Raw genomic sequence first — 27582 nt, forward strand, 5'->3', positions numbered from 1 at the left:
CTTTTGGATTTTATTTGTGAACTAAGCAAACCCAGGGTGTCATCTCCTCTTTAAATCCATCTTTGTCCTTGTTCTCAGGGAAGACAAACCCCTTCTTGTTCCATTTTAATGAAATGAATCACCAACCAAACCTCTGAGGCTTCCTGGTGGGATGTTTATCCCTGGTTTGCAGGTAAAACATTTTAAACAACTTTTATTCTGCAGAAATTTTACACTTTTCATTCCCCACAGGCAAATTAGTGAGATGCGAGTGGTTGGAATCATGGAATTGTTTAGGCTGGGAAACACCTCTGCATTTGCTGTAATTTTTAATTTAAACCTCATAATTCTTTTAAACCTTAATAATTTTAATAACCTCTTTTTAACCATAATAATTTTAACCTTCTAATTCTTGAATAAGAATCGAGTCAAGTATAATTTCTGTAAATAACCCTGATTTAACCTCCCCAATGCCCGCCCTGGGGCTGCCACCACTGCCCAGGCACGAGGACAGACGTCGGCCCCTAAATTGAGGCAATAGGATTGTCTGGGATTATGGCACTGCTATTTTAAGGGATTGAATTTGGTGTTGGTTATTTCAAAAGGGCTCTCCACTCCTGATTGCAAGGGGGAACAGCCAGGGCAGGCTGTGCCATCCCTGTGTGGGGCACTGTCCCTGTCCCCATGGCCCTGTCCTGTGTGTGGCTCTGCAGGGAGCAGCAGCACCAAGGCTCTCCTGGCTCCTCAGGGGTAAATTCACCACAAAATCCTTTAGATCAGTTTCTGGGAATGTTCCTGACTGGAGCTGTGGAATGAGATGGGATTTTATGTCTGGTTAACATTGTGCTGACCCCGTTCCAGAGCACTGGGATCACTGAGGAGAATTGGGATCACTGTGGAGAGCAGGGATCACTGTGGAGGACAAGGATCACTCTGGAGAATGGGGATCACTGTGGAGGACTGGAATTACTGAAGAACAAGGATCACTCTGGAGCACAGGGATCATCCAGAGCACAGGGATCACTGAGGAGAATTGGGATCACTCTGAAGAAGAGGGATCACTGGAGTACAGGGATCACTGTGGAGAACAAGGATCACTCTGGAGCACAGGAACATTCCAGAGCACAGGAACATTCCAGAGCACAGGGGTTGTTCCAGAGCACAGGAATCAATCTGGAGCACAGGATCATTCCAGAGCACAGGGATTGTTCCAGAGCACAGGGGTTGTTCCAGAGCACAGGGATCACTCTGGAGCACAGGAACATTCCAGAGCACAGGGATTGTTCCAGAGCACAGGGATCACTCTGGAGCACAGGGATCACTCTGGAGCACAAGGATCACTCTGAAGCACAGGGATTGTTCCAGAGCACAGGGATCACTCTGGAGCACAGGGATCACTCTGGAGCACAAGGATCACTCTGAAGCACAGGGATTGTTCCAGAGCACAGGGATCACTCTGGAGCACAGGGATCACTCTGGAGCACAAGGATCACTCTCTAGCACAGGGGTTGTTCCAGAGCACAGGGATCACTCTGGAGCACAGGGATTGTTCCAGAGCACAGGGATCAATCTGGAGCACAGGAACATTCCAGAGCACAGGGATTGTTCCAGAGCACAGGGATCACTCTGGAGCACAGGGATCACTCTGGAGCACAGGGGTTGTTCCAGAGCACAGGGATCACTCTGGAGCACAGGAACATTCCAGAGCACAGGGATCACTCTGGAGCACAGGGACCCTCCAGCCCCTTGCTGGCCACCAGAGACATGAGGCAGGACCCGCTGTGAGGACAAACTGTGCAGCCAGCAGGGACAAACCCCGGGCCTGTCCTCTCTGTGCTGGACATTTCCCTGCCCAGCCACACAAACAATCCCTTTGTGCAGGACACAAACAAGGGCAGGTTCCTGGCAGGACACAAAGAATGGATTCAGAATCAGGATCAGCTGAGCTGGGGGCATGACGTGGCCTGTTTGTCACCAGCCCCTGCAGCCCCCGCTGGCCACTGCTGCAGAACAGGGCCTGGCCCACCTGGGGCACAGGGAATGCCATAGGGACAGGGAATGGCACAGGGGATGGCACAGGAATTGTCACAGGGATATGGAGCCCTTGGCATGGGGAATGTCATAGGGAATGTGGGGTCCTTGGCACAGGGAATGGCACAGGGAATGCCATAGGGACAGAGAATGGCACAGGGAATGTGGAGCTCTCGGCACAGGGAATGGCACAGGGATGTGGGGCCCTTGGAACGGGGAATGTCCCAGGGAATGTCCCAGGGAATGTCACAGGGAATTTCAGGCCCTCAGCACAGGGAATGTCCCAGGGAATGTCCCAGGGAATGCCACAGGGAATTTCAGGCTCTCAGCACAGGGAATGTCACAGGGAATGCCACAGGGAAGGTCACAAGGAATGTCCCAGGGAATGTGGGGCCATCTGGGGCTGCTGCCCCACTCCACACTGTTCCCATGCCATGAGCAAGGAACAGCAATCTTTCCATACTAAGGAAAGGATCCCCAGTGGCAATCAGGCTCAGGGAACGGGTGCTGACCCCTCACCCTCCAGGGCCTCGCTCTGGGGCTACTGACCCCACAGAAGGGGACACCCCTCACGGTCTCAGGCCCTTACTGAACCCTTACATGGGCTCTCAGGCTCCATCAAGGTGTGACTGACTCCATACAGGGGTTTCAAGCCCTCAGCAGCGTCTCGGACTCCGTACAGGGAGTCTCAGGCTGCAAACACGGGGTCACGGGCCCCTCACGAGGGTCTCAGGCTCCTCATGGGGGTCTCAGGTTCCTCACAGGGGACTCAGGCCCCTCATGGCGGTCCCAGCCCCCTCCCGGGGATCTCAAACCCCTCATGGGGGTCACAGGCCCCTCACAGGGGTCTCAGGCCGCTCATGGGGGTCACGGGCCCCTCACGGGGGTCTCAGGCCGCTCATGGGGGTCACGGGCCCCTCACGGGGGTCTCAGGCCCCTCTCGGGGATCCCGGGCCTCCCCCGAGGCTCTCAGACCGCACACAGCGGGTCTCAGCCCCCTCCCGGTGGTCCCAGGCCCCTCCCGGTGGTGCCGGTGCCCCCCCGGTGTCCCGCGCCCTCCCGGTGGTCCCGGGGGGATCCCGGTGCCGCCCCCCCCCCCCGTTCCGCCGCCAGGGGGCGCTCTGCTCCCCCCGCTCCCGAGGTGGGCGTGGCCTGGCCCGGCCCTGCGCCGCCATTGGCCCCTGCCCGCAGGGCCGCGTGCGCCCGCCAAAGCGTTCCGGGCGGGAACGGGGGTGGCGGCGCGTTCCGGGTGGCGCGTTCCGTTCCGCCTTCCCCCCCCGCTCTGTCCGTCCCCCCCCGCCCCGGGAGCGGCCTCAGCGGCGGCGGCGGCGACGACGGCGGGAGGGCCCCGGGGCCGCTCCGGGCCGGGCCGCTCCGGGCCACCCATGGAGCCTCTCGGAGGTAACGGCGGGGCCCCCGCTCGGCCTCGGGAAAGTTTTGGCGGGGCCGGGCCTCGGGGCGGCGTCGGCGGCGCCCGCGGGGTCACGGCGCGGCCTGAGGGGGCGGCGGGGGCGGCTCCCGGGGTCGCTGCCGGGCTGCGGCTCCCGGGGCCGCTCCCGGAGGTTGTCCCGCGGTACCGGGGTGGGTTGCGGGGTGCGGGTGCCGGCTGCGGGTCCCTGCTCAGCCCGGGGGCCTGCGGGGCCGCTGCCGGTGCGGATCCCCCGGGCTTCACCGCCGGGGCTCCTCGGGGAGCGGCATTTTCCTGCTCCCGTCCCGAATAATTCTCCTCTTGGTGGTTGTTTTCTCCCGGGAACACCGGGATTTCCGCGCGGCTGCCCGGTCCAGGCTGGGGTGGCTCCGTTGTGGAGCGAAACAGGAGCTGAGAACCAGCCCCGGAGTGAGGAGAGGGAGTTCGGGGGTTTTTATTTCTCCTTTGGTTCATTCCCGGCCACAGCCCCGGACCGTCCCCAGCTCCGGGAACCTCACTCCCGGTAGGAGAACGGAGCCTCCCGGGGGTTGTGTTGGGTCCCGGTGCACCGGGAATGCTGCGGGGCTTTCCTGGCTGTGAAATTGGTGCTCGGGACCGGGAATCTCCCGGTTCCTGAAAGCCACGGAGCTGCAAAGTCCAAACTTCCAGCCGGGATTCTTCGCTGTGAATCGCTGACACCGCTGGGTTTTATCTTCCTGACCCAGCACACGTCCATGCTGAGTTGTTTGGTTTTTTTTTGGTTTTTTTTTTTTTTTGGAAAATGGGATTTTAAAACTACTTAAAGATGGTTCTGTGCTAAAGGAACTCCTGGAGTGGCCACCTGTGGATCCAGGCATCCCCTGTGCCTGCTTCAGCCTTGGCAGCCCCCGGTGTGGGCAGGAGCATCCAAATCCCAACTGGGGATGGGAAAAGGAGCTGGGTGCCCAAACTGCTTCAAAATTCAGGACTCCGCTCTTCAGTATTTTTATTGGAATATATTTAATTTTCTGCTGGTGTTGGTGGTGAATCTGTGCTACTCCGTGCCAGGATGTGGCTCTGCTGTCTCTGGGAGATGCTCTGGCCCTCAATTGGCACTTCAGCTCTCCCAGTCCCGAGTTCCACCCTAAACTCATCCCTGCAAAGGGCTGAAAATGGATTATCCTGGCAGGAGCAGCGCTGGGTTGAAACATTTGGGGATCAAATGAGCAGAATTGGTGGTGGAGCTGCCCTGGCCTCGATTGCAGAGGGGACATTTGGAGCCTCCCCTGGGATCCAGGCAAGGACAGCGTGTGCCAGGCCCAGCTCAGGCTGCAAATAATCATGGCCTGGTTTAGGGAGAGCTTGGCTCAAAGGGAATTTCTTTGGTGCAGACACTGCGAGAACTGAGTTTGTTGTCAGTGCTGTCATTAGAGATTAGAGAATGCTGTCATTTTGGGAGCAGTTGATAACCAGGAGGATGATGATGATGATGATGATGATGGTGGGGCAGAGCCTGGATTTGCTGGAGCTGCTGCTGGAGATTTATTGGGCTTTTATCTTGGAGATCAAAGTGGAAGGTTCTGGTGTGTTCTTCAGCCCAAGGTTCAGGATGAGCTGGGAGTTGGGAGGAGCCCAGCTGTGTCTGCAGCACTGGGAAGCAGCTGGAACTCTGGAAATAAAAACAGGATAAAGCTGTTCATTGAAGCACTGAAACTTCATAAAATTGGGATGATTTCCATAATTTCACTCCAACTCCTGAGCACCAGGGTGGTTGTAGGATCCCTTTTAGCCCCCTTTAGGATCCCTTTTAGCCCCCTTTAGGTGCCCTTTTAGCCCCCTTTAGGATCCCTTTTAGCCCCCTTTAGGTGCCCTTTTAGCCCCCTTTAGGTGCCCTTTTAGCCCCCTTTAGGATCCCTTTTAGCCCCCTTTAGGATCCCTTTTAGCCCCCTTTTTTAGGAGCCCTTTTCCCTACTGGAGCAATAATTTATGAGGATTATGTGCTCTCCTTTTGGACTGTGCTAAAACTTTGTCAGAAGTTCCCAGAATGGGAAATCTTGGTGGGCTGTTCCTACCAAGCATGAGGTGCAGCCACAGAGCCACATCCAGCGCCTGGAATGGGGAAAAATGGGAATAATTCCAGGAAAAAGTGGGGGAAAATTCCTCAGTCGCTGCCACAGCTGCCTGTGTTGTGTGTTCCCCAAAATTCCTGCTCTTCCCTGCCAGGCTGGCTCCATTCTGCACTCACAGCTCCAAGGATGTCCTGCATCTGATAAGTAACAGGGTGTCCTGTTATTTATCAGGAATAACTTTTTTTTTTGTTGATGATGATGAGGAGGATCTGGATCGATTCCCATCCTGTAAGAGACAGACATGGTGTGTGTCCCACCCAGCACTCCAAGGGTGTCCTGCATGTTCGGTTTTATCAGGAATAACTGGATTTTTGTTGATGATGATGATGGTCTGGGTTGATTCCCATCCTGGAGGAGCCAGGAGCTGCAGGGTGTGTGTCCCACCCAGCCCTTGCAGCTGGAGCTTAGTGACACAGCACAGGTGTCAGGTCAGGACAGGTGCTGCTAATCCTGGTGCTGTTAGATAACCTGCAGGGCCAGGACAGGGATGTGGGGTGGGGAGGAAGCCAGAAACCTCCTTGAGGAGCATCAGGAAACCTCCTTGAGGAACATCAGGAAAGCTCCTTGAGGAGCATCAGGAAACCTCTTTCAGGAACATCAGGAAACCTCCTTGAGGAGCATCAGGAAACCTCCTTGAGGAGCATCAGGAAACCTTCAGGAGCATCAGGAAAACTCCTTGAGGAGCATCAGGAAACCTCCTTGAGGAACATCAGGAAAGCTCCTTGAGGAGCATCAGGAAACATCTTTGAGAAGCATCAGAAACCTCTTTGAGGAGCATCAGGAAACCTCCTTGAGAAGCATCAGGAAACCTTCAGGAGCATCAGGAAAACTCCTTGAGGAGCATCAGGAAACCTCCTTGAGGAGCATCAGGAAACCTTCAGGAGCATCAGGAAAACTCCTTGAGGAGCATCAGGAAACCTCCTTGAGGAACATCAGGAAACATCTTTGAGAAGCATCAGAAACCTCTTTGAGGAGCATCAGGAAACCTCCTTGAGAAGCATCAGGAAACCTTCAGGAGCATCAGGAAAGCTCCTTGAGGAACATCAGGAAAGCTCCTTGAGGAGCATCAGGAAACCTCTTTCAGGAACATCAGGAAACATCTTTGAGAAGCATCAGAAACCTCGTTGAGAAGCATCAGGAAACCTTCAGGAGCATCAGGAAACCTCATTGTGTATCAGGATATCTCCTTGAGGGGCATCAGGAAACCTTCAGGAACATCAGGAAACCTCTTTGAGGAGCACCAGGAAGCCTTCAGGAGCATCAGGAAAGCTGCTTGAGGAACATCAGGAAAGCTCCCTGAGGAGCATCAGGAAACCTCTTTCAGGAACATCAGGAAACATCTTTGAGAAGCACCAGGAAGCCTTGAGGAGCATCAGGAAACCTTCAGGAGCACCAGGAAGCCTTGAGGAGCATCAGGAAACCTTCAGGAGCACCAGGAAGCCTTCAGGAGCATCAGGAAACCTTCAGGAGCATCAGGAAGCCTTCAGGAGCATCAGGAAGCCTTGAGGACCATCAGGAAGCCTTCAGGAGCACCAGGAAGCCTTCAGGAGCATCAGGAAGCCTTCAGGAGCATCAGGAAGCCTTCAGGAGCATCAGGCCATGCTCACTCAGAGCTCATGGAGAAGCTCATTTTTCTCACAGTCTCAGATTGGAGCTGCTCCCATGTCCCACCTGCAGATCCCCTCAGGACCCCCCTGCTTAGCCTTGAGTGCTGCCAAATTTCAGGATTTTGGAGGATTTGGAGTTCAGGAGTTTGATTTGTGCTGGATTCCCACTGTTCTGCAGCTCCCTGCTGGTGGGAGTGAACACATCCGTGTGGGTTTGACAGGATTAAATTTCCCATGGATTTGGGCACCTCCTGCCTCACCTGCAGCTCCCTGAGGGTCAGCTTTGGTGTCCCTCGTGTCCCTGTGGGGTTGGGACGAGGAGCAGAGCCCTGGCAGTGCAGTCCTGGCTCCCAGCTCAGTTCCTGCCCTCAGCAAAACATCACGTGCCAGATCCGGGGCAGACACGTCGGGCTTTGCTGCTCCTGAAATATTTCTGGAAGTGTTTTATAAACACACTGGAGCCACAGGTCGTGGCTGACCTTGGGTCAGGATTTGGCCCTGACAAAGAGAATTATTTTCTCTTTCTGCAGCGTGTTGAAATCTAACAAAATAAGGGAATTAAAGCCCCGGAAATTACAGTTTGGGAATTTAAATGGATCCAGTTTTGCTGCTCCACGCTCGGTTCTGGTGAGCTGTTTAAATTCAGTGTTCCCCATGGTTGATTTCCCACCAGGATGGAGCTGAGAGACATTGAGATTTTGGACCTTTTGTCTGGAATTCCTCCCTCAGTTTGCTGATTTTTCTGATGGTGTTGGGGTCTTGAGGAACCAGGATGCTCCACATGCCCCTGGTGAATTGAAGGAGTTGGAGTTGCCCTGGGAGAGGCTGCAAGCAGCAAGAGAGAGGAGGCTCCAGGAGGTTTTATGGCTTTCCCCTTATTTTGGATGGACATTTGATGTGAAAGGTCTGAATTCCCTTCAGGAAGGATTTCCATGCTGCCAGCAAGGACCAAGCCCAGCTTTGCCCCATCCCCAAGGGTGGAACTGGGCAGATTGCTCTGCTGGGAGGCTGAGGGTTGGTGTCAGCGTTGGGTGGATCCCCTGGCACTGGGAAATGAGGTTTTCTCTGGGTTCCCATGGGCGTGTGACCATGGAATTCTGTTTGCTTGAAGCTCCAGCTCCTCCTGCTCCCAGTGATCACTGCTCATTCCCATCAGGAGCATTTCTGTGCTCAGACCCTCTGCAAGTGTGAGGATATTTGTTAAACATTTCCTAAAAAAAACTGCAAAGAGCTGTTGGGATCACAGCAACAACTGAATTTAGTCCTAAATACAGTTTTTTCCACCCATTTCTGGTTGGAATGTGGAACACTCACCTTGAATCACCCCCATGCCCTCCTGGGGGATTTGGGGTGTGCTCAGCTCCTGCCCCATGGCTGGGGAATGGATTTGTGAATCTTCTGGGGTTTTTTATTTCCTCCCTGGGCTCATTTCCCACCTGTTCTGGAAGGAGGCAAGAGCAGGGAGCATTTCCCTTCCACAGGGAAAGGAAATAATCAATAAATAAATCTGGGGTGGGGACATCTCTCCGTGCAACCCCTCAATAAATCCCCAACAATCCTTCAGCTCCCAGCTGGACCCAGAGTTTTCCATCTGTGTTTTCCCTGGCATTTTTGTGCACGAGGGAGTTTGGAATGCAGTGCAGGAGGGGGTGGCATGTGCTGCTTGTTCCCTCCCCAAAGCTCTGCTGAGTTTTCATTTGCATTGGAATTCCACACCCACCTGGAGGAAGCTTCTCCCGTTATCTCCTCCTGGAGCTGCTCCTGCCAGCGATTAGAGGATCCAAAAGTGCAGCTCCTAATTAGGGATCTTCCCTAAATTGGTGGAGTAAGAGCAGGAATTGCTGCCAAATCCTGCTCCAGGAATGTGCTGGGCTTTGGCATCGCTTCTGGGAGGAGGAATTTAACAACTCCATTGTGGGAAAGGTGTTTCTCCAGCAAGAAATTCCAGGTTAAAGTCTGGATGCTTGTGGGGAGTTGTGCTGATAGGGAATTTCACCCACCTTTAAGGATAATCTTGGAAAAAAATATTTTAAGGTACCAGGGGAAGGTTTGCATGTCTGTAGGGATAATCCTGAAAAAGAGATTTTATTTCTCAGGCACCAGGAAAACAACCAGGTTTGTTTGTATTCCACACAATCCTGAAATTTGCTCTAAATTCCACAATCCTGAAATTTCCTCTCCCACCTCATACCCCAGCACCTCCCTCTCCCAGCCTTCCCAGATTTTCCCCTTCCAGATTTTCAGCTCAGCATAAATTTTATTCCCATTCTTTCCTATTCCTTGATGGCAGAGTTTTTATCCCAGCCTTTTAACAACAGCAAATTCCACTTTGCCCATGGGGACTCCCACGGATGAGGCTGCTCTTCCTTTCCCTCTCTGCCCCAGGAATGCAGAAAATCAGGATTTGGAGGCATGGCAGGAGCACACGCCTTCAGAACCCAACAAAATCCAGATTTACAGAATAAATCAAATAAACCAATTGAATAAACCAAAATTACAGAATAAATCTGAGGTTTTGGTCCCCTCTGGGAAGGGTTCAGGAGTCAAAGGAGTTCTGGAGTGGAAAGGAGCTCTGTCTGGACATTGATTTTGTCTGCCAGAGCAATTGGGATTGTTCAGTTTGGATTTTTGTCTGAAAGGGGCTTTTTAAAATATATTTTCCTTAGAATCTCCTAATTCTAGCATTTTATCCTGAATTTCCTTTTCCCTGCCTCACATCTGGGGTGCTTGGAGTGGGATGGGGCCGGGATTTACTCCTGTAAATGCACAAGAGAAACTCTCTGCTTTCTCATTGCTCCCAAAAATTCATTTATTATATGAATATATAATAAATGATAATTATATATACAATATATTATATAATAAATTATATAGTATACAATAACAATACATTATATTATCTATATAATGTATAATGTATTATATATAATATATTATGTATTTTATATATAATGTATAATGTATTATATATTATATATAATGCATTGTATATTATACATAATATAATGCATTATATATTATATATAATGTATTATATATAATATATAATATATAATATATAATATATAATATATAATATAGTATATAGTATATAGTATATAGTATATAGTATATAGTATATATTATAAATTATGTATTATACATTATATATTATATAATATATATTATATATTATATATGACATTATATATTATGTATGACATATTATATATATTATATTACATATTATATATTATATATGACATATTACATATTATGTATTACATATTATTATATGTATTATATGTATATATAATAAATTATATTTATTATATAATTTATTCCTAATTTGGAAAGAAAAGCTCCACCACCTTTGAGATGAGATTGGTTTAGCTCATGAATTTTCCCAATTTTTCTGTTGCTGGTTATAGCCAAATGAACATTGTGCTGCCCAGGAGTGAACCTGGAGCACATTGAATTTTTGGGGGAGGGTTCATTGACCCCTCAGCTGATTCCCAGCTGGGGATGTGAAGTCCAGGGGTGCTCTTGGTGCTCTCCATGCCCAGGTTGATGCCCAGGAGCCGATCGGGTGCCGCTGACCCCTCTGGCCTTGGCTATGGACATCGTCCTGTCCGACTTTGTTCGCTCAACGGGGGCAGAGCCAGGGCTGGCCAGAGACCTCCTTGAAGGTATGGAAAACTGGAATCATCATGGGAATGCCCAGGGTGGGAGGGAAAAGGGGAGGGAGCTGGGGCTGGAATGGTTTCCAGCACAGATGTTCAGGGAATGTCTCAGTTTCTGTGGTGGGTGAGGGTGAGTGGTGCTGCTTCACCTGGAATGGGGATAATTCCAGGAAAAATGGGGGAAAATGGGGAAAATTCCTCAGCTTCCACCAGCTGGAATGGGGAAAATGGGAATAATTCCAGGAAAAATGGGGAAAATTCCTGGGGCGTAGGAATGCGGCGTTCCCCTTCTGTGCTAGCTCCTCAGCTTCCACCACCTGGAATGGGGAAAAATGGGAATAATTCCAGGGAAAATGGGGAAAATGGGAATAATTCCCTAGCTTCCACCACCTGGGATGGGAATAATTATGGGAAAAAAGTGGGGAAAATGGGAATAATTCCCTAGCTTCCACCACCTGGGATGGGAATAATTATGGGAAAAAAGTGGGGAAAATGGGAATAATTCCCTAGCTTCCACCACCTGGGATGGGAATAATTATGGGAAAAAAGTGGGGAAAATGGGAATAATTATGGAAAAAATGGGGAAAATTCCTCAGCTTCCACCACCTGGAGTGGGGAAAAATGCAAAAAATGGGGAAAATTCCTCAGCTTCCACACCTGGAATGGGGAAAACAGGAAAAACTGAGTCTCCACGTCCCCGTGCAGGCAAGAACTGGGACCTGAGCGCGGCGCTGAGCGACTTCGAGCAGCTGCGGCAGGTGCACGCCGGGAACCTCCCGCACCCCTTCAACGAGGGCCGGGGCTGCCGGCCCCCCGAGAGGGAGCTGGCACGGCCAGGGAGGCCCCCCCTGCAGCGCCAGGATGACCTGGTGCAAGGTCAGTGTCCTGGAGGGGTGTCCTGGGCTGGGCAGTGTCCTGTCAGAGCACAGAATCACAGGGTGATGAGGGTGGGAGAGACCTCTAAGATCATCATCCATCCTCTGCCCTAAAACCTTAACCAGACTGTAGAACCAGTCTTTTTAAACACATCCAGAGATGGTGGTTCTACACCTCCCTGGGAGGAGCATTCCAGTACTTTGTTATTCTTTTGGTGAAAAATTTTTTTCCTAATATCCAACCTGTACCTTCCCTGAGGTACCTTGAGGCTGTGTCCTCTGGTTCTGTCAGAGACTGACCTCACCTGTCTGCAGCCTCCCTTCAGGAAGGTGTAGAGAGCAATAAGGTCACCTCTAAACCTCCTGTTCTCCAGGCTGAACAGCCCCAGCTCCTTCAAATGTTTCTCACAGAGCTTTTGTCCCAAGCATTCTACTTTTGTACAAACACAGGCACAGCAAATGATAAGAATTCTTTTTCCTTTCTCTGAGGTTCAAAATCACAGAATGATGAGGTTGGGAGAGACCTCTAAGATCATCATCCAACCTATGCCCTCACACCTCAACCAGGCTGTAGCACCATGTCCAGTGTTTATTTAAACACATCCAGAGATGGTGATTCTACACCTCCCTGGGAAGAGCATTCCAGTACTTTATTATTCTTTTGGTGAAAAATTTTTTCCTAATACCCAACCTGTACCATCCCTGCAGTAGCTTGAGACTGTGTACTCTGGTTCTGTCAGTGCTGCCCTGGAATGGGGGAAAATGGGGAAAATGGGGAAAACTGATGGAAGAGACCAACCCCACCTGTCTACAGCCTCTCTTCAGGAAGGTGTAGAGAGCAATAAGGTCACCTCTGAGCCTCCTCTTCTCCAGGCTCCTGGTAAAACACCTCACAAAAGTGGCAATTTACTAGAAAAAGAAGTCAACAAAGAAACTAATGGCTTTGAGGTGAAGTCCTCCAGGCCTATGAGGTGCCTTTTTCACCTAATGGAGGAGAGAAACTTGGGGGTTTCTTTCCTTTTTAAAGGGACAAAGGCTGGCTTTGTCACAGGCTCCTGCCCCACTTTGCTGTTGTTCCCCCTGCTCTCCCCCAGAGAAGCGCCTGTCCCGGGGCATCTCCCACGCCAGCTCCACCATCGTGTCCCTGGCCCGCTCCCACGTCTCCAGCAACGGCAGCAGCAGCGAGCACCCGCTGGAGATGCCCATCTGCACCTTCCAGCTGCCCGACCTCACCGTGTACTCCGAGGAGTTCCGCAGCTTCATCGAGAGGGATCTCATCGAGCAGTCCATGCTGGTGGCGCTGGAGCAGGCTGGTGAGTGCTGGGGACAGGGGCACTGCCACCCACGGGGGTACCCTGGGCTGGGGCATTGTCTGGGCACCACCCTGGCGTGTTTTCTGGGTCCCCCATGGCAGGAGGAAATGATGAATCTGACTCTGTGTTCCTAAAAGACTGATTTATTATTACATTATATTATATTATATTATATTATATTATATTATATTATATTATATTATATTATATTATATTATATTATATTATATTATATTATATTATATTATATTATATATATTACATTACATTATATTACATTATATTGCATATTACATTATATTATATTATATTATATTATATTATATGATATTATATTATATTATATTATATTATATTACATTACATTACATTATATTACATTATATATTATTATATTATATTATATTATATTATATTATATTATATTATATTATATCATATCATATCATATAATATATATTACATTACATTATATTATATTATCTCTTATCTATAGAATATAATATATATTATATTACATTATATCATATTTTATATATAGTATTATATCATAATACATTACATTACATTACATCATATATTATATTATAATTTATATTATGTTTCATTATATTAATTATATTACATTATATTGCATTACATTATATCATATTACATCATATAATATCATATCATGTCATATTGAAACTATACTAAAGACTAGAGAAAGGAATGAGGGGACATCCAGGGGTCTGTAAATGAGGGAATGAGGGGACATCCAGGGGTCTGTAAATGAGGGAATGAGGGGACATTTGTGCTGGCAGGGAAAATCCCATCCCTGGCACCAGGAAGGTTCCTGTGAGGGATCTCAGGAGGGTTTCCATTTCCACTCCTGCTGTTTCTGTGCTGCTGCACATAGCAGAAAACACATTATCCTTGGGGATAACAGACACTGAGGGCACAACTTCTCCCTGTGCTGCTCAGGAGTTGCTGTAAGAAATATTCTCATGTTTTGGGAATGAGCACCTGATCCCAGCGATCCCATTACAGGGTGGTGCTGGGAGGTGACAGCAGAGCTGCTGCTGCAGATCAACCCCAGATCTCACCCCAGCAGAGCAGGCTTGGCTTCCTCTGTCCCTGCACAAATCAAATCTGGGGCTGGGGCTTGCTGGGTGCTTCGTCTGTGGGCTGGGGGCACTGCCAGGTGTGCTGGGATGCTGTTAATGGGGAGGAATTTAGAAATTCTGAGTTTTAGAAAATGTCTTTGGAGATTTGAGTGTCTGTGGGTTGCTATAAATGAGTGTTTTGTCTGTAACAAAGGGCTGTAGTGCAGCTATGAAATATTCCAAGTAGGGTTTTGAGCATGGTGCTGTGATCTGCAGGGACTCCCAATATTAATTTAGCACACAGCATCCTCAGGGGGTTAAGGAAATACATTTTACAGCCCAATAAATATTCAGATCCCCTTCCCCACATATTCAGAGCTCCTGTTACACCATTGTGGCAGAGTGAGCACTTCCAAAGTGGCTGAAAACTTCAATGAGATCCTCTGGGAATGCTCTGGATGTGATTGGAGTGGTTTGGAAAGGTCTCTGCCCTGAGTGGAGCCTTGGTTTGACACAAACCCCTGTGGATCAGGACTCAGGCTTTGCTCTGAGCTGGGGATTTGCAGCTGGGTTTGTTTGTGTCACACAGGGAGGAGCAGTCAGTCCATGGTGCCTCACCTGGGGATATTTGGGGATAAAAATCACAAAGAACTGAAAGATGCTGATCCCTTGGAGCAGTCCCTGGGACACTCCCTGTGCATTCCTGGTAGCCTTGGGGAAGCCATTTATGGTTTGGATGAGGCAAATCCTCATGTCTGGTTTGGATGAAGCAATCCTCCTTCCAGCCTGGGTGGGGCCATCAGTTCCTCCCGTTGCTGTCACCTCTTCAGGTGGCTCCTGGTGGAAAATAAAATGGGATTTCCCCCAACACCCTGTGGGATAAAACAGGCTCATGGTGCTGGGAGCTGAGGGATCCTCTGGGTGCCAATGGACTTTTCCTCTGTGCAGAAAATCTGTTGCTGCCATGACCATTCTGAAAAGATCCCTCAGGCTCCTAAATCCACTTGGTTTCCCTGCAGAGCTCTCAGGGCTGGTTAAGAACCACACACACAGAGAAATGTGTTGTTTTCAACATTCTGGGCAGCTCTTGGAGTCTCTACGGTTGAGATGACCCCAAGGTGTTGAAAAATCTCTTTTTCCCAGCCCTGTAATCAAAGAAGGAGTCAGGATCCCTCAGCTGAGCTTCTCAAAGTTGTTTATTTTTATTTTATTTCATTCTTTTTCTGCCCTGCTGAGATCTGTCCAGCACACTGACTGCCTTTGGGTGGTGTTATCTTTTTATACTAAAAACTACCTGAATTTTATTTACAATAATTTTCCAATTATCTATCCAACTAATACATTTTCCAGTACCTATCACCTATGTTAGACAGTGAACTTCTACTCTAAACCAATCCAAAAGTGCCACCATCACCCAGAAGATGGAGGACAAGAAGAAGAAAGAGGAAGGACAAGGCACATCCAAATCCCTCCATTCTGCCTCCTGAACCCCCATTCTAAAACCCCCAAAATTCTATTTTTCCACTTTTTGACAAACTAACTATCATTTTACTTCAACTCTTGTGGCTTGTAAATCTTCACACAAAGTTGGTAATTTTCTCCATGGGTTAAAATGGAAGGCAAAGGTGTTTTTGACTCTGTGCCAAGGTCTCTGAGCTCCCTGCCAGGGTCTTGAGTCCTCCAAGGAAATCAGAGGAATTTCCACCTAAATCCCTCCATCCTGCCTCCTGAACCCCCATTCTAAAACCCCAAAATTCTACATTTTCACCCTGTGATAAATCCCCTAACGTTCTACTCAGACTCTTGTGGCTCACACAAAGTTGGTAATTGTTTTTTCCATGGTTAAAATCAAAGGCTCAGGTGCTTTTGGTGTCTTTCACTCTGTGCCAAGGTCTCTGAGCCCCTTCCCGGGGTCTGGACTCCTCCAGGGCAGCCAGAGGAATCTCCTGGGCTCTGAAATTGTTTTCACCACTCCTGGGCAGCCTCTTGGCCTTTCCAGGAGGAGCCAGACCCTGGCAGGAGCGCTGGCTTGGGCGTGGGTTCCTTTGGAGCCCATTTCTCTTGCGTAACCACAGTCAGGCAAACACTCGGGCACAGAAATGCCTCTGCAAGGTGTGTCCCCTCAGCCTGGGGCTTGCACAGCCTCCCAAGCACCAGGCACACATGCACAGAGCATTTCTGGTGGTTGGGGATGCTTTAACCTCTGTTTTCTGCCTTTAGTTCCTCTCCCTGGGGTTGTACAGAGCATTCCCAGCAATCCCATGGCTCTGCACTGGCATCCCCAGCAGGGATCGTGCTCCAGAAGAAGGAGGGGCTCTGAAAATGAAAGGAAAAGGGCTGGTTTCCTGTAGGAGCAATTGAAATACAACTTGGGAGCCTAAACAGCTTCATCCAGCCAAAAACCTGCCTGTTGCACATGATCCAAAAAGCCCTGGAAAATATGGCAGCCAAGGAGGGATGTTGAGGGCAGGGCAAGACACAGACTCAGACTCAGGGGGTTCAAAGTCCTGATCCAGCCCAGCCTCACTCCCTTGGGAAGGGCTGAATCTTCAGCCACACTGGGCATTTCTTCCAACCTTCTATTTTTAGCTGCTCTTGACTTGAATCACCACAGTGACCCAAAACTCCCAGTCTGAAGCGCTGTCAGTTTGCATTTGCAGCAGGAAAGCTGCTGGGATCAGCAGAAATCCTGGAATATTCTGCCTAAAAACCAGTGAGCAGGGAAATGTGGCCATGAGAGACTTGAAACTGGAGGGATTTGGTTCCAGCAAGCAGCAAAAGGCTGATTTTCCCTGGAGAAATTGTTTGTGCTGGGTGCTCCTGGAGGCATTTTCAACCCGTGGGGAGGGAAATAAGGGGTGTGGGGGAAAACAGATAGAGGAGAGCTGCTCTGGGTGGAATTCCTGGCTCCTGTTTGTGTGTAATTCTGCCCCAAATCCAGCCCAGTCTTTTCCTGGCATCCTCAGGGAGTTTTGCAGCTCCAATCTCCTCTTTTTGCTGCTTTGTCCTGACTCTTCCCCACCCAGTCCTGGGCTGGGTCTGAACCTTCCCACCTGCCCAGATGCTCCTTCCACCCTCTCTAAACTGCTTGTTCAGCTGTTTTTTGTTCCAGAAGGGCTGAAACCACATCCTGCAGTGCCCCCAGAGCCCCCCAGTCCCATCCCATGGTTTCTCACTCTCCCAATTGTCCCCAGGACGTCTCAACTGGTGGGTGACGGTGGATCCGAGCTGCCAGCGCCTGCTGCCCCTGGCCACCACTGGAGATGGGAATTGTTTGCTCCACGCTGCCTCCCTGGGTAAGATTTGGGTTTATCCACAAGAAAACAGCCCCCAAATCCCTGGGGAAGAGCCCACCATGCTCCTTTGGGGGCAGGAGCCATTCTGGATGCTGCTGCTCCTGGCTGTGGTTCAAGGGAAGGGGCTGCAGCTGCTTCTCAAATCCTTCTCCCCCTCTGATACAATAACTACTGCAAAGGAAATAAAGGAAGGAGTGGGCTGTGAGGAGGGAAATAAAAGATGTGAGTGAAAAACAAATAGAGGAGAAACGCTCTGGGTGGAAATCCTGGCTGTTATTTGTGTGTAATTCTGATCTGTGCGAGTTTCCCTGAAGGAAGTGTGGGACGATGGAGCAGCCCCTTCCCTGCAGTGGCTCGGGGAGTCACAGCAGCTCCTCCTGACCCTCCTGCTCCTTCTCCCTGCAGGAATGTGGGGCTTCCACGACCGGGATCTGATGCTGAGGAAGTCCCTGCACACCCTGATGGACAAGGGAGCGGAGCGGGAGGCGCTGAGGCGCCGCTGGCGCTGGCAGCAGACCCAGCAGAACAAGGAGGTGGGAGCTGAGTGATGGTTTGGGCCCTTTTTGCCATCCTGGGAAAACTTCCTGTGCCTCTGGGAGGTGCCAGTCTGGAATTTTGGGCTGGGCTGTGCTGAGGGGTGTCCTGCACTCAGAGCTGCAGCAAAATTAAAGGGTCTTGGGATTGATAAATGATCTCCTTGAGCCAGGTCTTATAAACTTTTGGAGATTTATATCACACCAAGATAGCTCAGCTACCTTAGAAGGCGTAAAATTAACAGGATGGCTTCTGTGGTAGTGGTGGAAACAGAAAAGTTTTATTAAAAGGCAAAATAACAAGTTTTAATAAAAGGCAAAATAACAAAACTCTTTACAGAGAAAAAAATCAAGCCAAATGCAAGAGGTTCCTGCTCCTGGTAAAACACCTCACAAAATCAATTTTTTTTTTCGTTCACTTCTTTTTCTAGTGAATTGCTTAGGCAAGACTTTTTTGTCTAATTAGCCATCCTTGAGTCCCCCAAGTCTTATGAGGTCTTTTTCCCTAATTGAAGAGAGAAACTTCTGGATTTTTTCCTTTTTAAAGAGACAAAAAAAGATAGTTTTGTCACTCCATCACCAGAGAGCACATTCCTACATGGGACAAGTGATGGCACAAGGGGAATGGATTTAAATGGAGAGGGGAAATTTGGATGAATATTGGGAAGCGTTTTTGAGGCCATGGTGCAGAATGTGTTGATTATTTTTGTATAACCCACAGAGGAAAGTTGTGCTGTGGGTACAAACCCCCTCTGGAGTAACTGGGAGAGCTTTACCTGGATGATTTTGGGTTCTTTTTGCCCTTTTTCAGTCTGGCCTGGTTTACACAGAGGAGGAGTGGCAGAAGGAGTGGAATGAGCTGATCAAGCTGGCGTCGAGCGAGCCCCGCGTGCACTACGGCACCAACGGCGGCGGCTGCGGCGGGTACGGGCAGGGATACAACAGGGAGGGAATTACACCTGGGGTACAACAGGGAGTGAATTACACCTGCAACACGGAGTGAATTACACCCGGGGTACAACAGGGAGTGAATTACACCTACAACAGGGAGTGAATTACACCTGGGGTACAACAGGGAGTGAATTACACCCAGGGGTACAACAGGGAGTGAATTACACCTGGGGTACAACAGGGAGTGAATTACACCTACAACAGGGAGGGAATTACACCTGGGGTACAACAGGGAGTGAATTACACCTACAAAAGGGAGTGAATTACACCTGGGGTACAACAGGGAGTGAATTACACCCAGGGGTACAACAGGGAGTGAATTACACCTGGGGTACAACAGGGAGTGAATTACACCTACAACAGGGAGGGAATTACACCTGGGGTACAACAGGGAGTGAATTACACCTACAAAAGGGAGTGAATTACACCCGGGGTACAACAGGGAGTGAATTACACCTACAACAGGGAGTGAATTACACCTGGGGTACAACAGGGAGTGAATTACACCCAGGGTACAACAGGGAGTGAATTACACCCAGGGTACAACAGGGAGTGAATTACACCTACAACAGGGAGTGAATTACACCCGGGGTACAACAGGGAGTGAATTACACCTACAACAGGGAGTGAATTACACCTGGGGTACAACAGGGAGTGAATTACACCTACAACAGGGAGTGAATTACACCTGGGGTACAACAGGGAGTGAATTACACCCGGGGTACAACAGGGAGTGAATTATACCTGCAACAGGGAGTGAATTACACCTGGGGTACAACAGGGAGTGAATTACACCTGCAACACGGAGTGAATTACACCTACAACAGGGAGTGAATTACACCTGGGGTACAACAGGGAGTGAATTACACCTACAACAGGGAGTGAATTACACCTACAACAGGGAGTGAATTACACCTGGGGTACAACAGGGAGTGAATTACACCTACAACAGGGAGTGAATTACACCCGGGGTACAACAGGGAGTGAATTACACCCAGGGTACAACAGGGAGTGAATTACACCCGGGGTACAACAGGGAGTGAATTACACCTGGGGTACAACAGGGAGTGAATTACACCTACAACAGGGAGTGAATTACACCTGGGGTACAACAGGGAGTGAATTACACCCAGGGTACAACAGGGAGTGAATTACACCTACAACAGGGAGTAAATCCCCTCAGGGCTCAGCTCTCAGGGTGCCCCAGGGCAGGGCAGCAGCTCTGGTTTGGGCTGGTTGGGTTTCAGGGGAAGGACAAAGATCCTGAGGCAGCACCAGGCACATGGAGCGTCCCAGGAAAGGATTTTGGGGCTTCTTCTGTGGGGTAGGATATGGATTGGGCAGGGAATAAATATTTTCCTTGTGTTTCTTTGTGTTTTCCTTGTGCTTCCTTGTGTTTGTTTCCTTGTGTTTTCCTTGTGTTTCCTTATGTTTTCCTTGTGTTTTCCTTTTGCTTCCTTTTGTTTGTTTCCTTGTGTTTCCTTGTGCTCCCTTCTGCTTCCTTCTGCTCCCTTCTGCTTCCTTGTGTTTTTCCTTGTCCTTCTTTGTGCTTCCTTTTGTTTCCTTCTGCTTCTCACTCTGAAATCAGAATAACTCAGAGCTGAGAATTTTTGCCATCTCCCTTCTGTTTCAAGGACACTTCCCAGCCACAGCCATCCTTATCTTTAGATAAGGGACTCCCAGCCATGCCAGGCAGCAGCTGGGCATTCCTTGGGCACAAACCCTTGTTTTGGAGCAGGACATTTTGGGAATCCACACCTAAACCCTCAGATCAGTGCTGAGCTCAGCCTCTGCTGGCTGTGAAACCTCCTGCTGGTGTTCCAAAGCAAATGTTTGAATATCCAAACTCCCCAAGGGATGACATTCAGCTTCTCCTTTGCCCAGGGTGGAGAGCTCAGAGGAGCCCGTGTATGAGAGCCTGGAGGAGTTCCACGTCTTTGTGCTGGCCCACGTGCTGAAGAGACCCATTGTGGTGGTGGCAGACACGATGCTGAGGGACTCAGGTGGTGAAGGTGAGACCTTCCTCTCTTCCCAAAGCCTCTCTGAGCTCTCCACTTTTCCTTTCCACCCTTTCTGGAGCCTTTCTGCTCTCAAAGCTGCATTTGGAGTTGGGAATGGTGCAGGGGGAAAATTGACCTCTGCAGGTGAGGGGCCAGGTCAGATTTGGCTCCCAAACCCAATTTCTGCTGCTATAAGAGCATCACAGGAGGTTTGTTTCTTTTTTTACCTCTACACACACATCTGGGGATGAGAAATTCCATTCCCTGGTGGTGGATTTTCCTCCATTCCCTGAGTGTTGGATTTTCCACCATCACCTTCAGTTCCCTGTCAGGTTTATCAATTTCCATCCTTCTGTAGGCAAAGTTTGTCTTGTGGGGGAGTGAAGAGGAAGGCTTTTTCTAGAAAATACCAGTTCATTCTACATTTGAAATCCTCCTGATGTAAAATAAACATCTATTTTGGGTTGTGGTTTTGTTTAATGTCCCCTGAGATGAGAGATAATTGCAGGTGAGCCCTCCATTGAGGCAAAGGGCTCATTCTGGAGCAGCTGCAGCACAAACAACTCTGAACTCTTGAACCTGTGATCACAACTAACCACTCTCAATTGTTGCCAGCATTTGCCCCAATTCCCTTTGGAGGGATTTATCTGCCCCTGGAAGTCCCAGCCAACAAATGCCACCGGTCCCCTCTGGTCCTGGCTTATGACCAAGCTCATTTTTCTGCCCTGGTCTCCATGGAGCAGAAGGAAAACACAAAAGATCAAGGTGAGTGATGGGATTCAGGTGAGAAACTGAGGAGGAGGAAGATTTGGGAGTGCTGGGGAGGAAGAGCTGACCAGGACCCATCAATGTCAGCCCAGAAAACCAACAATGACCTGACCTTGGAGCTCTTGCAGTGCCCAAAGGGGCTCCAGGAGCTGGAGGGGACTTGGGACAAGGGGAGTGGATTCCCACTGACACAGGGCAGAGGTGGATGGGAAATGGTGGAGAAACTCTTCCCTGTGAGGTTCAGGTGCTCAGAATTCCACGATCCCAGCACTGGGATTTGCCATCAGAGGTGACAGAAATGCTCCTGGTGGGTGCCGTGCTCAGGGCTGGCTCCAGGTGTGCAATATTTGTCCTCCTGGGCTGTCAGTGTGACATTTCTGTGACATTTCTGTGACATTTCTGTCCTGTTTCTGGCAGCTGTGATCCCCCTGACGGACTCTGAGCACAAACTGCTCCCCGTGCACTTCGCCGTGGACCCGGGCAAGGAGTGGCAGTGGGGGAAGGATGACAGTGACAATGTCAAGCTGGCCAGGTTGGTGATGTGCAGAGCAGAGAGGTCACAGATGAAAAACCAGCTGGGTTTTCTTGTGCTGGGTGAAAGCTGTGCCCAGGGAATGGCACTGTTCAGCTTTTCCTTCGTTTTGATGTGATTTGGGTGGGGCTGTGACATCTCACAACCTTTGCTCCCACATCTCAGTGATGATGCTCCAGGTCCTGGAGCTCTGGGCTGGGGGTAGCTCAAGGCATCAACAGCAGGGGAGGATCTCCTGTGATAGCAGCATAAAAAATGTGCACAAATTTTTCCATTTGCCATCAAATCCTTGTGTTATGGGTCCCTGGAATGGGGAGGGTGGTGGCCACCAGATCATGCCTGGTCTGGGTGAGGCTTTGGGCAGATCTCACCATGGTTTAGTCCCAGCACTCCCTATGGCTGAGGCAGAAACGTTTTGATTCCAAGACTGAGGAATTTGATTTCTCCCTTTGGGTTCTCATTGAAAGGAAAACTTCACAATTATCCCTTTTGTACCCTTGGAAAACACCCATTTAAATACACAACACAGGGAACAATGTAGATATGGGGGGAGATGTTTCCAGGTGGGAAATGGCTCTGACCTGTGGCTTTGCCCCCCTCCAATGCCAGCGTGACCCTGTCACTGGAAGCCAAACTGCACCTGCTGCACAGCTACATGAATGTCAGATGGATCACGTTGCCTTGTGACATGCAGGTAAAGGGACCAGGGGGATCTTCTTTACCTATGAATTATTCAACCCCTCCTCTCTGCAGGAAAGCTGTTGTGGGCTTTACCTGGGGGCTCTGTGCCCACAGGAACTGTGGCTGATTCTGCCAGAGAGCAGGAAGTGACTCAGTTTTGCATGTGGGCACCTTTCCCCAGAACTTTCCGTGTCCATTTTCAGCCTTTACATGACCCAGAAGCCCCTCAGGGACGTCCCAAGCTCCAAACAAATGGGAGCTGTTGGTTTATGGCCACCTCGAGACTGGGACAATCTCACCCTCCTCCTCCCTGGATTTGCACCTGAAATCTCCCTGGATTTGCAAGTGGAGGTATCAGAGAATCACAGAATAGAATCATAAGATCCTGGACTATCTCAGGCTGGGAAGGTGCCACGGGGACGTTTAGGGATGTGCAGGATGCGGTGATGACACGCCTTTCTCAGCGTTCCAAGCCACACCACCTCCTTTCCTTCACCTTCCACCTGGAAATCCTTACCTGAGGGGTTTCTAGACTCTGATTTTTGTCTCTCCTCCCTCCCCAGGCGCCCCTGGCTCAGCCAGAGTCCCCCACGGCCTCGGCGGGCGATGACGCTCGCTCGGCAGCGGAGTCGGGCGAGTCGGACAAGGAGTCGGTGTGCAGCAGCTCTGCCAGCAACGGGGGCACCAGGGCAGCCAAGGACAGGGAGAAACCAAAGAAAGAGAGGGAAAAGGAGAAGGAGAAGGATAAAAAACGAGCAGACTCGGTAGCCAACAAGCTGGGAAGCTTCGGGAAGACTCTGGGCAGCAAACTAAAAAAGAACATGGGGGGCCTGATGCACAGCAAAGGCGTCAAGGGCGGCGTGAGCAACGGGCAGGGAGACACCCTGGAGAAGAAGAAGAAAGGATCCCTGAAGGCACGGAAGGACAGCAAGGAGGAGTGTTCCCCTGGAGATTCGGCTCCTGCAGAGAAGCCTGGTGCAGGTAAAGCAGCCCCGGAGAAGCCCTCGGATCCCTCCAAGTACAGCAGCGACGTTCGGCTGAGCCTGAGCATCCTGCGCGCCGCCATGCAGGGCGAGCGCAAGTTCATCTTCGCCAGCCACCTCAAAACCAGCACCCGGCACCAGTTCCAGGAGGAGATGATCCAGAGGTACCTCCTGGACGCTGAGGAGCGGTTCCTGGCAGAGCAGAGGCAGAAGGAGGCCGAGAAGAAGGCGCTGGGCGGCGCCGCCCCGGCCAAGAGGCCGGAAGGGGAGGTGGGTGCCCAGCGGAGCGAGGAGGCGATGCCAGGCCCCGTGTTCTGCCAGCCGCCCCCCAGCTACCCCCCTCAGCCCCTGGAGCCGGCCGTGGGTGCTAAACTCGCTGCTTTTCCAGCCGGCTATTCCGGCGTTTTCACCTTCCCCAGGCCCTCTATGGGCAGCGCCGAGGGGCTGCACCCACCCGCGTGTCCCGAGGGCCGGCGGCAGCTGGCGGGGGGGCCCTGCGGGAGCCTCCCCCCCTATGCCACCCTGCCCCGGCACCACCAGGGCCGGCTGGGCCCCTGCCCGCCCGGGCCTGCCCACCTGGGCCGCTTCTCCCCCACGGACACGGAGAGCCAGGCTCCGTTCCCCGCGGAGCGCGAGGGCTCCGGCTGCCTCCTGCCCCCGCACAGCAACGGCTGCCGGGAGCTCCTGGAGCAGGAGCAGGGAGGAACGGCGGAGAAAACGAGAAGCCAAGGCCTCTACAACATCCAGCAGACCAAGTGCAAACAGCCCAACTGCAGCTTTTACGGACACCCAGAGACCGGGAATTTCTGCTCGTGCTGTTACAAGGAGGAGCTGCGGCGCAGGGAGAGGGAGGCGCTGGTGCACAGGTTCTGAGCTGCCCCTGTGCACGCCGGACCCCTGGCACGTGGGGGATGCAATAACAGAGATCCAGTTTGGTTTCTTACACCCAGCCACGCTCCTCTCGCGCTCTGCAGGAGGTGGGAGCGGCGTTGGGCCTGCTGGGATGGGCTGGTGGCATTGATGGGTGCAGGAGGGAGAGAAGGGGGAAAGCAGCCCCTGATTTCCTGGAGCCCCTGCAGGGGAGGAGAAGGATTCCCAGGGGGGCTGCTCGGCTCGGAGCACAGGGTGAAGGGGGAGAATTTCCTCAAAAACTCAATAAACCAGACCAAAGCTTTGGGAGTGGGCAGGGGGAGCAGCTCCCCCCAGGTCCTTCCCACTTCCTGACCACCTGGGACGGAGCAGAAATGCCCCATTTTGAGAGTCACAAAACCTTTTAATGGAATTTTTTAACACTGGTTTTATTCTGTATTTCTTCTTGCTGGTACTGAGCGACACCGCGTTGGAGTTGGACTTTGATGAGGTGAGGTGGCTTGGACGCCCCCCACCCAGTCCTGGATGATTCTGAGCACCAGGACAGGCTCAGGGCTCTGTCCCCTCCTCTCCTCCCCATGAGCTGAACTCTGGTTTTAAAATGTTCTTTTTAAACTCTTCCTGAGGCAGGGGGGGACTCCCAGAGCTCAAGGGATTGGAGGTTTCTCTTCCTGTGCAGAACCCCCAGCCCACAGGAGATCCTGCCAGGAATTCCCAGTGAGCCTGGGGCAAATCCCCCAGGAAAAGCCACTGGAAAGGGGTCCCAGAGCACCCCCAGCCCCATGTAACTCCTACTTGAGCACAGCTACTCTGTACTACCTCTGATCCTGATTAACTCGGCTCCGTTGTGCTGAGCCACCAACTGACCTTTAGGCTGCGGAATTAATCCATATTTTTTGATAACAGGGCTAAAAAAGCAGAACAAGAAGGTAAAATCCTCCTCCCACGTGTTGTTCCTGACCCCATCCCGGCCCCCTGGCTCCCAGGGTGGGATTCACTTTAGCACTGCGATGTTTGCACAGAATTCCTTGGGGTTTCTTTGGTAACTGCAGCTCCCAAACCTGGTCCTGCACGGAGCGAGGTGCAGCATTTCCTACCACGTGGAAATAAAACAGGAGTTGTATCCTTCAGCCAGAGCTTTACAACATTCCCTCCTTTCTATTTTTGGGTTGATTTTCCAGAAGGAATCAAACTATGCAACCCCTTCCTGCCCATGGCCATTGCCTGGAGAAAGGATGAGGAAGAGGAGCTGGAAGTGAGCTCGGGGCATCACCCCACGCCTTACACTTGGCCCTAAAAATGTTCATTTAGACCTAAAACCCCAGAGTTAAGGCCTTTCCTACACCTAAATGCCCCCAAATTGGGCCTTTCCTGGTGGGATCCCAACACTCTGAGTCCAGCCAGCAAAGCTCCTTGTCTGCAGATTTTCAAATCCAAATTTCAGACAGCCCAGGGATGGTTTGATTCCAGTGTTGAGTTGTTTTCCCTGGTTTTATAAAATCCCCGAGCGTGGCTGAAGCTGTGGGAAGGGGAGGGTGTGACACCCACTCCAGCTGGCTCCTCTTACCTGGGAACAAATTCCACATTTCTCCCTCAAAATGCAGGAATTCCAATGGACTTCAACCCCAGGCAGGGCCGTGCAGTGCTGCTTAAACAGCACCAGCTCTGCCCCTATTTGGTTCACCCCAAATTTGAAGCTGTTTTGGTTAAAACCCAACCCAAACCCTTCACTATTTACGGGCTCTTGGTTTAAATTCCACGTTCTGATGTTTATTTTTCCCCAGATTGGAGCAGCAGCTTTGTTCTGGTGTTGGGAATGTCCTCTGGAGCAGGGATGCCCCAGGACACAGGAGGGCAGGGGGAGGTGATGCTTCAGCACTCAGGTTTTGGGGGAATTTCTCTCCTTTTTGGGGAGCTCCATCCCAGTGGAGGCTGGATTGGGTGGGGATGGGGAGAAGGCAAAAAACCTGTAGGAAAAGCTGCAGTGCTGGAAGGAAAACCCCAAAACTGCAGGAGAAGCACCAAACCTGCCTCCAGGAGGGATTTTTCCATGGGGAGACTGTGGTGTGACCCCAAGGTGAAACTAAGTGCACTTAACTGGTGTGGTTGGAATTCCAATTGATCCTGGTGGAGGAAAACTTTGTCTTTCAGCGTGTGTAAAACCCGTTCATGAGATTTGATTTGATTTTATTAAATGAGATTCACCCTCGGCAGAGGAGGCCGGGGCAGCTTTGGGTCTCACTAATGCGACACCGAGTGACCTGAATTAATTCTGCAGTGGTTTATTCACAAAAAAACTCCTTTTTTTTTTTTTTTTTTAATTAATTCCAGATTAATTGGTGATATTTGGCCTCCTGGTGAACAGGGCCAGAGCGTTGCACTTGGGCTGTACCTGTGGCCTCGTTGTGGCACCACAGACTCATTGACAATAAAAACCTTCAGCTGATGCACCTGAGGCTCCTTCATCCCCAGTCCCCTCCTGGGGCTGCTCCTCATCCCCTTCTCCATCCAATTCTTTGGGGATTTGGGGGTTATTATTTATATTATTTATTGTGTGATTCCATTTTGCTACTAATTCTTGGCTTTCATTTAAAAAAGAACAGCCTCAGACACCCCTCCCTCCCTCCCTGTTTCTGTCTGTCCTTGCTGCTCTTTTCCCCACCTGCATCCCAAGGCTCCCTGTGGTACCTGAGGCTCAGGACAAAATCAGGGATAAATCCCAGCATGGGCCACATGGATGCTGAAACTTTTAAGAGGAAAAAGAGGTTTGGGGGTGGTTGGAAGGTGGGACCCCAGAACAGTTTCCCAAGGGATTTCTGGCACTGGGATTTTCTCTCCCAGCTCTGTTTTTCCTTCCTCCGGGCATTGTGGGCGGACACTCCGTGCCCAGCTCCACCTCT

At 50.6% G+C, this 27582-nt stretch overlaps 1 protein-coding gene across 2 annotated transcripts; it reads left to right on the forward strand.

Annotated features, from left to right (window-relative positions):
• The first annotated feature begins 3229 nt into the window (after positions 1-3229).
• Positions 3230-27129, forward strand: OTUD7B (OTU deubiquitinase 7B). Of its 2 annotated transcripts, none has more exons than XM_059490274.1 (12): positions 3230-3411; positions 10679-10801; positions 11501-11671; positions 12765-12983; positions 17263-17364; positions 17770-17897; positions 18709-18821; positions 20733-20860; positions 21464-21613; positions 22034-22148; positions 22758-22842; positions 23393-27129. In XM_059490274.1, exons 2-12 carry the CDS (start codon positions 10729-10731, stop codon positions 24683-24685), a joined length of 2577 nt encoding a protein of 858 aa, XP_059346257.1. In that variant the 5' UTR covers positions 3230-3411; positions 10679-10728; the 3' UTR covers positions 24686-27129. The 2 variants fall into 2 exon arrangements, with proteins under 2 accessions (XP_059346257.1, XP_059346258.1); XM_059490275.1 differs by lacking the exon at positions 3230-3411 and adding an exon at positions 3716-3941.
• Positions 27130-27582: the final 453 nt, after the last annotated feature.

The sequence above is a fragment of the Ammospiza nelsoni genome, chromosome 28, assembly GCF_027579445.1.
Source record: "Ammospiza nelsoni isolate bAmmNel1 chromosome 28, bAmmNel1.pri, whole genome shotgun sequence".
Taxonomy (NCBI): domain Eukaryota; kingdom Metazoa; phylum Chordata; class Aves; order Passeriformes; family Passerellidae; genus Ammospiza; species Ammospiza nelsoni.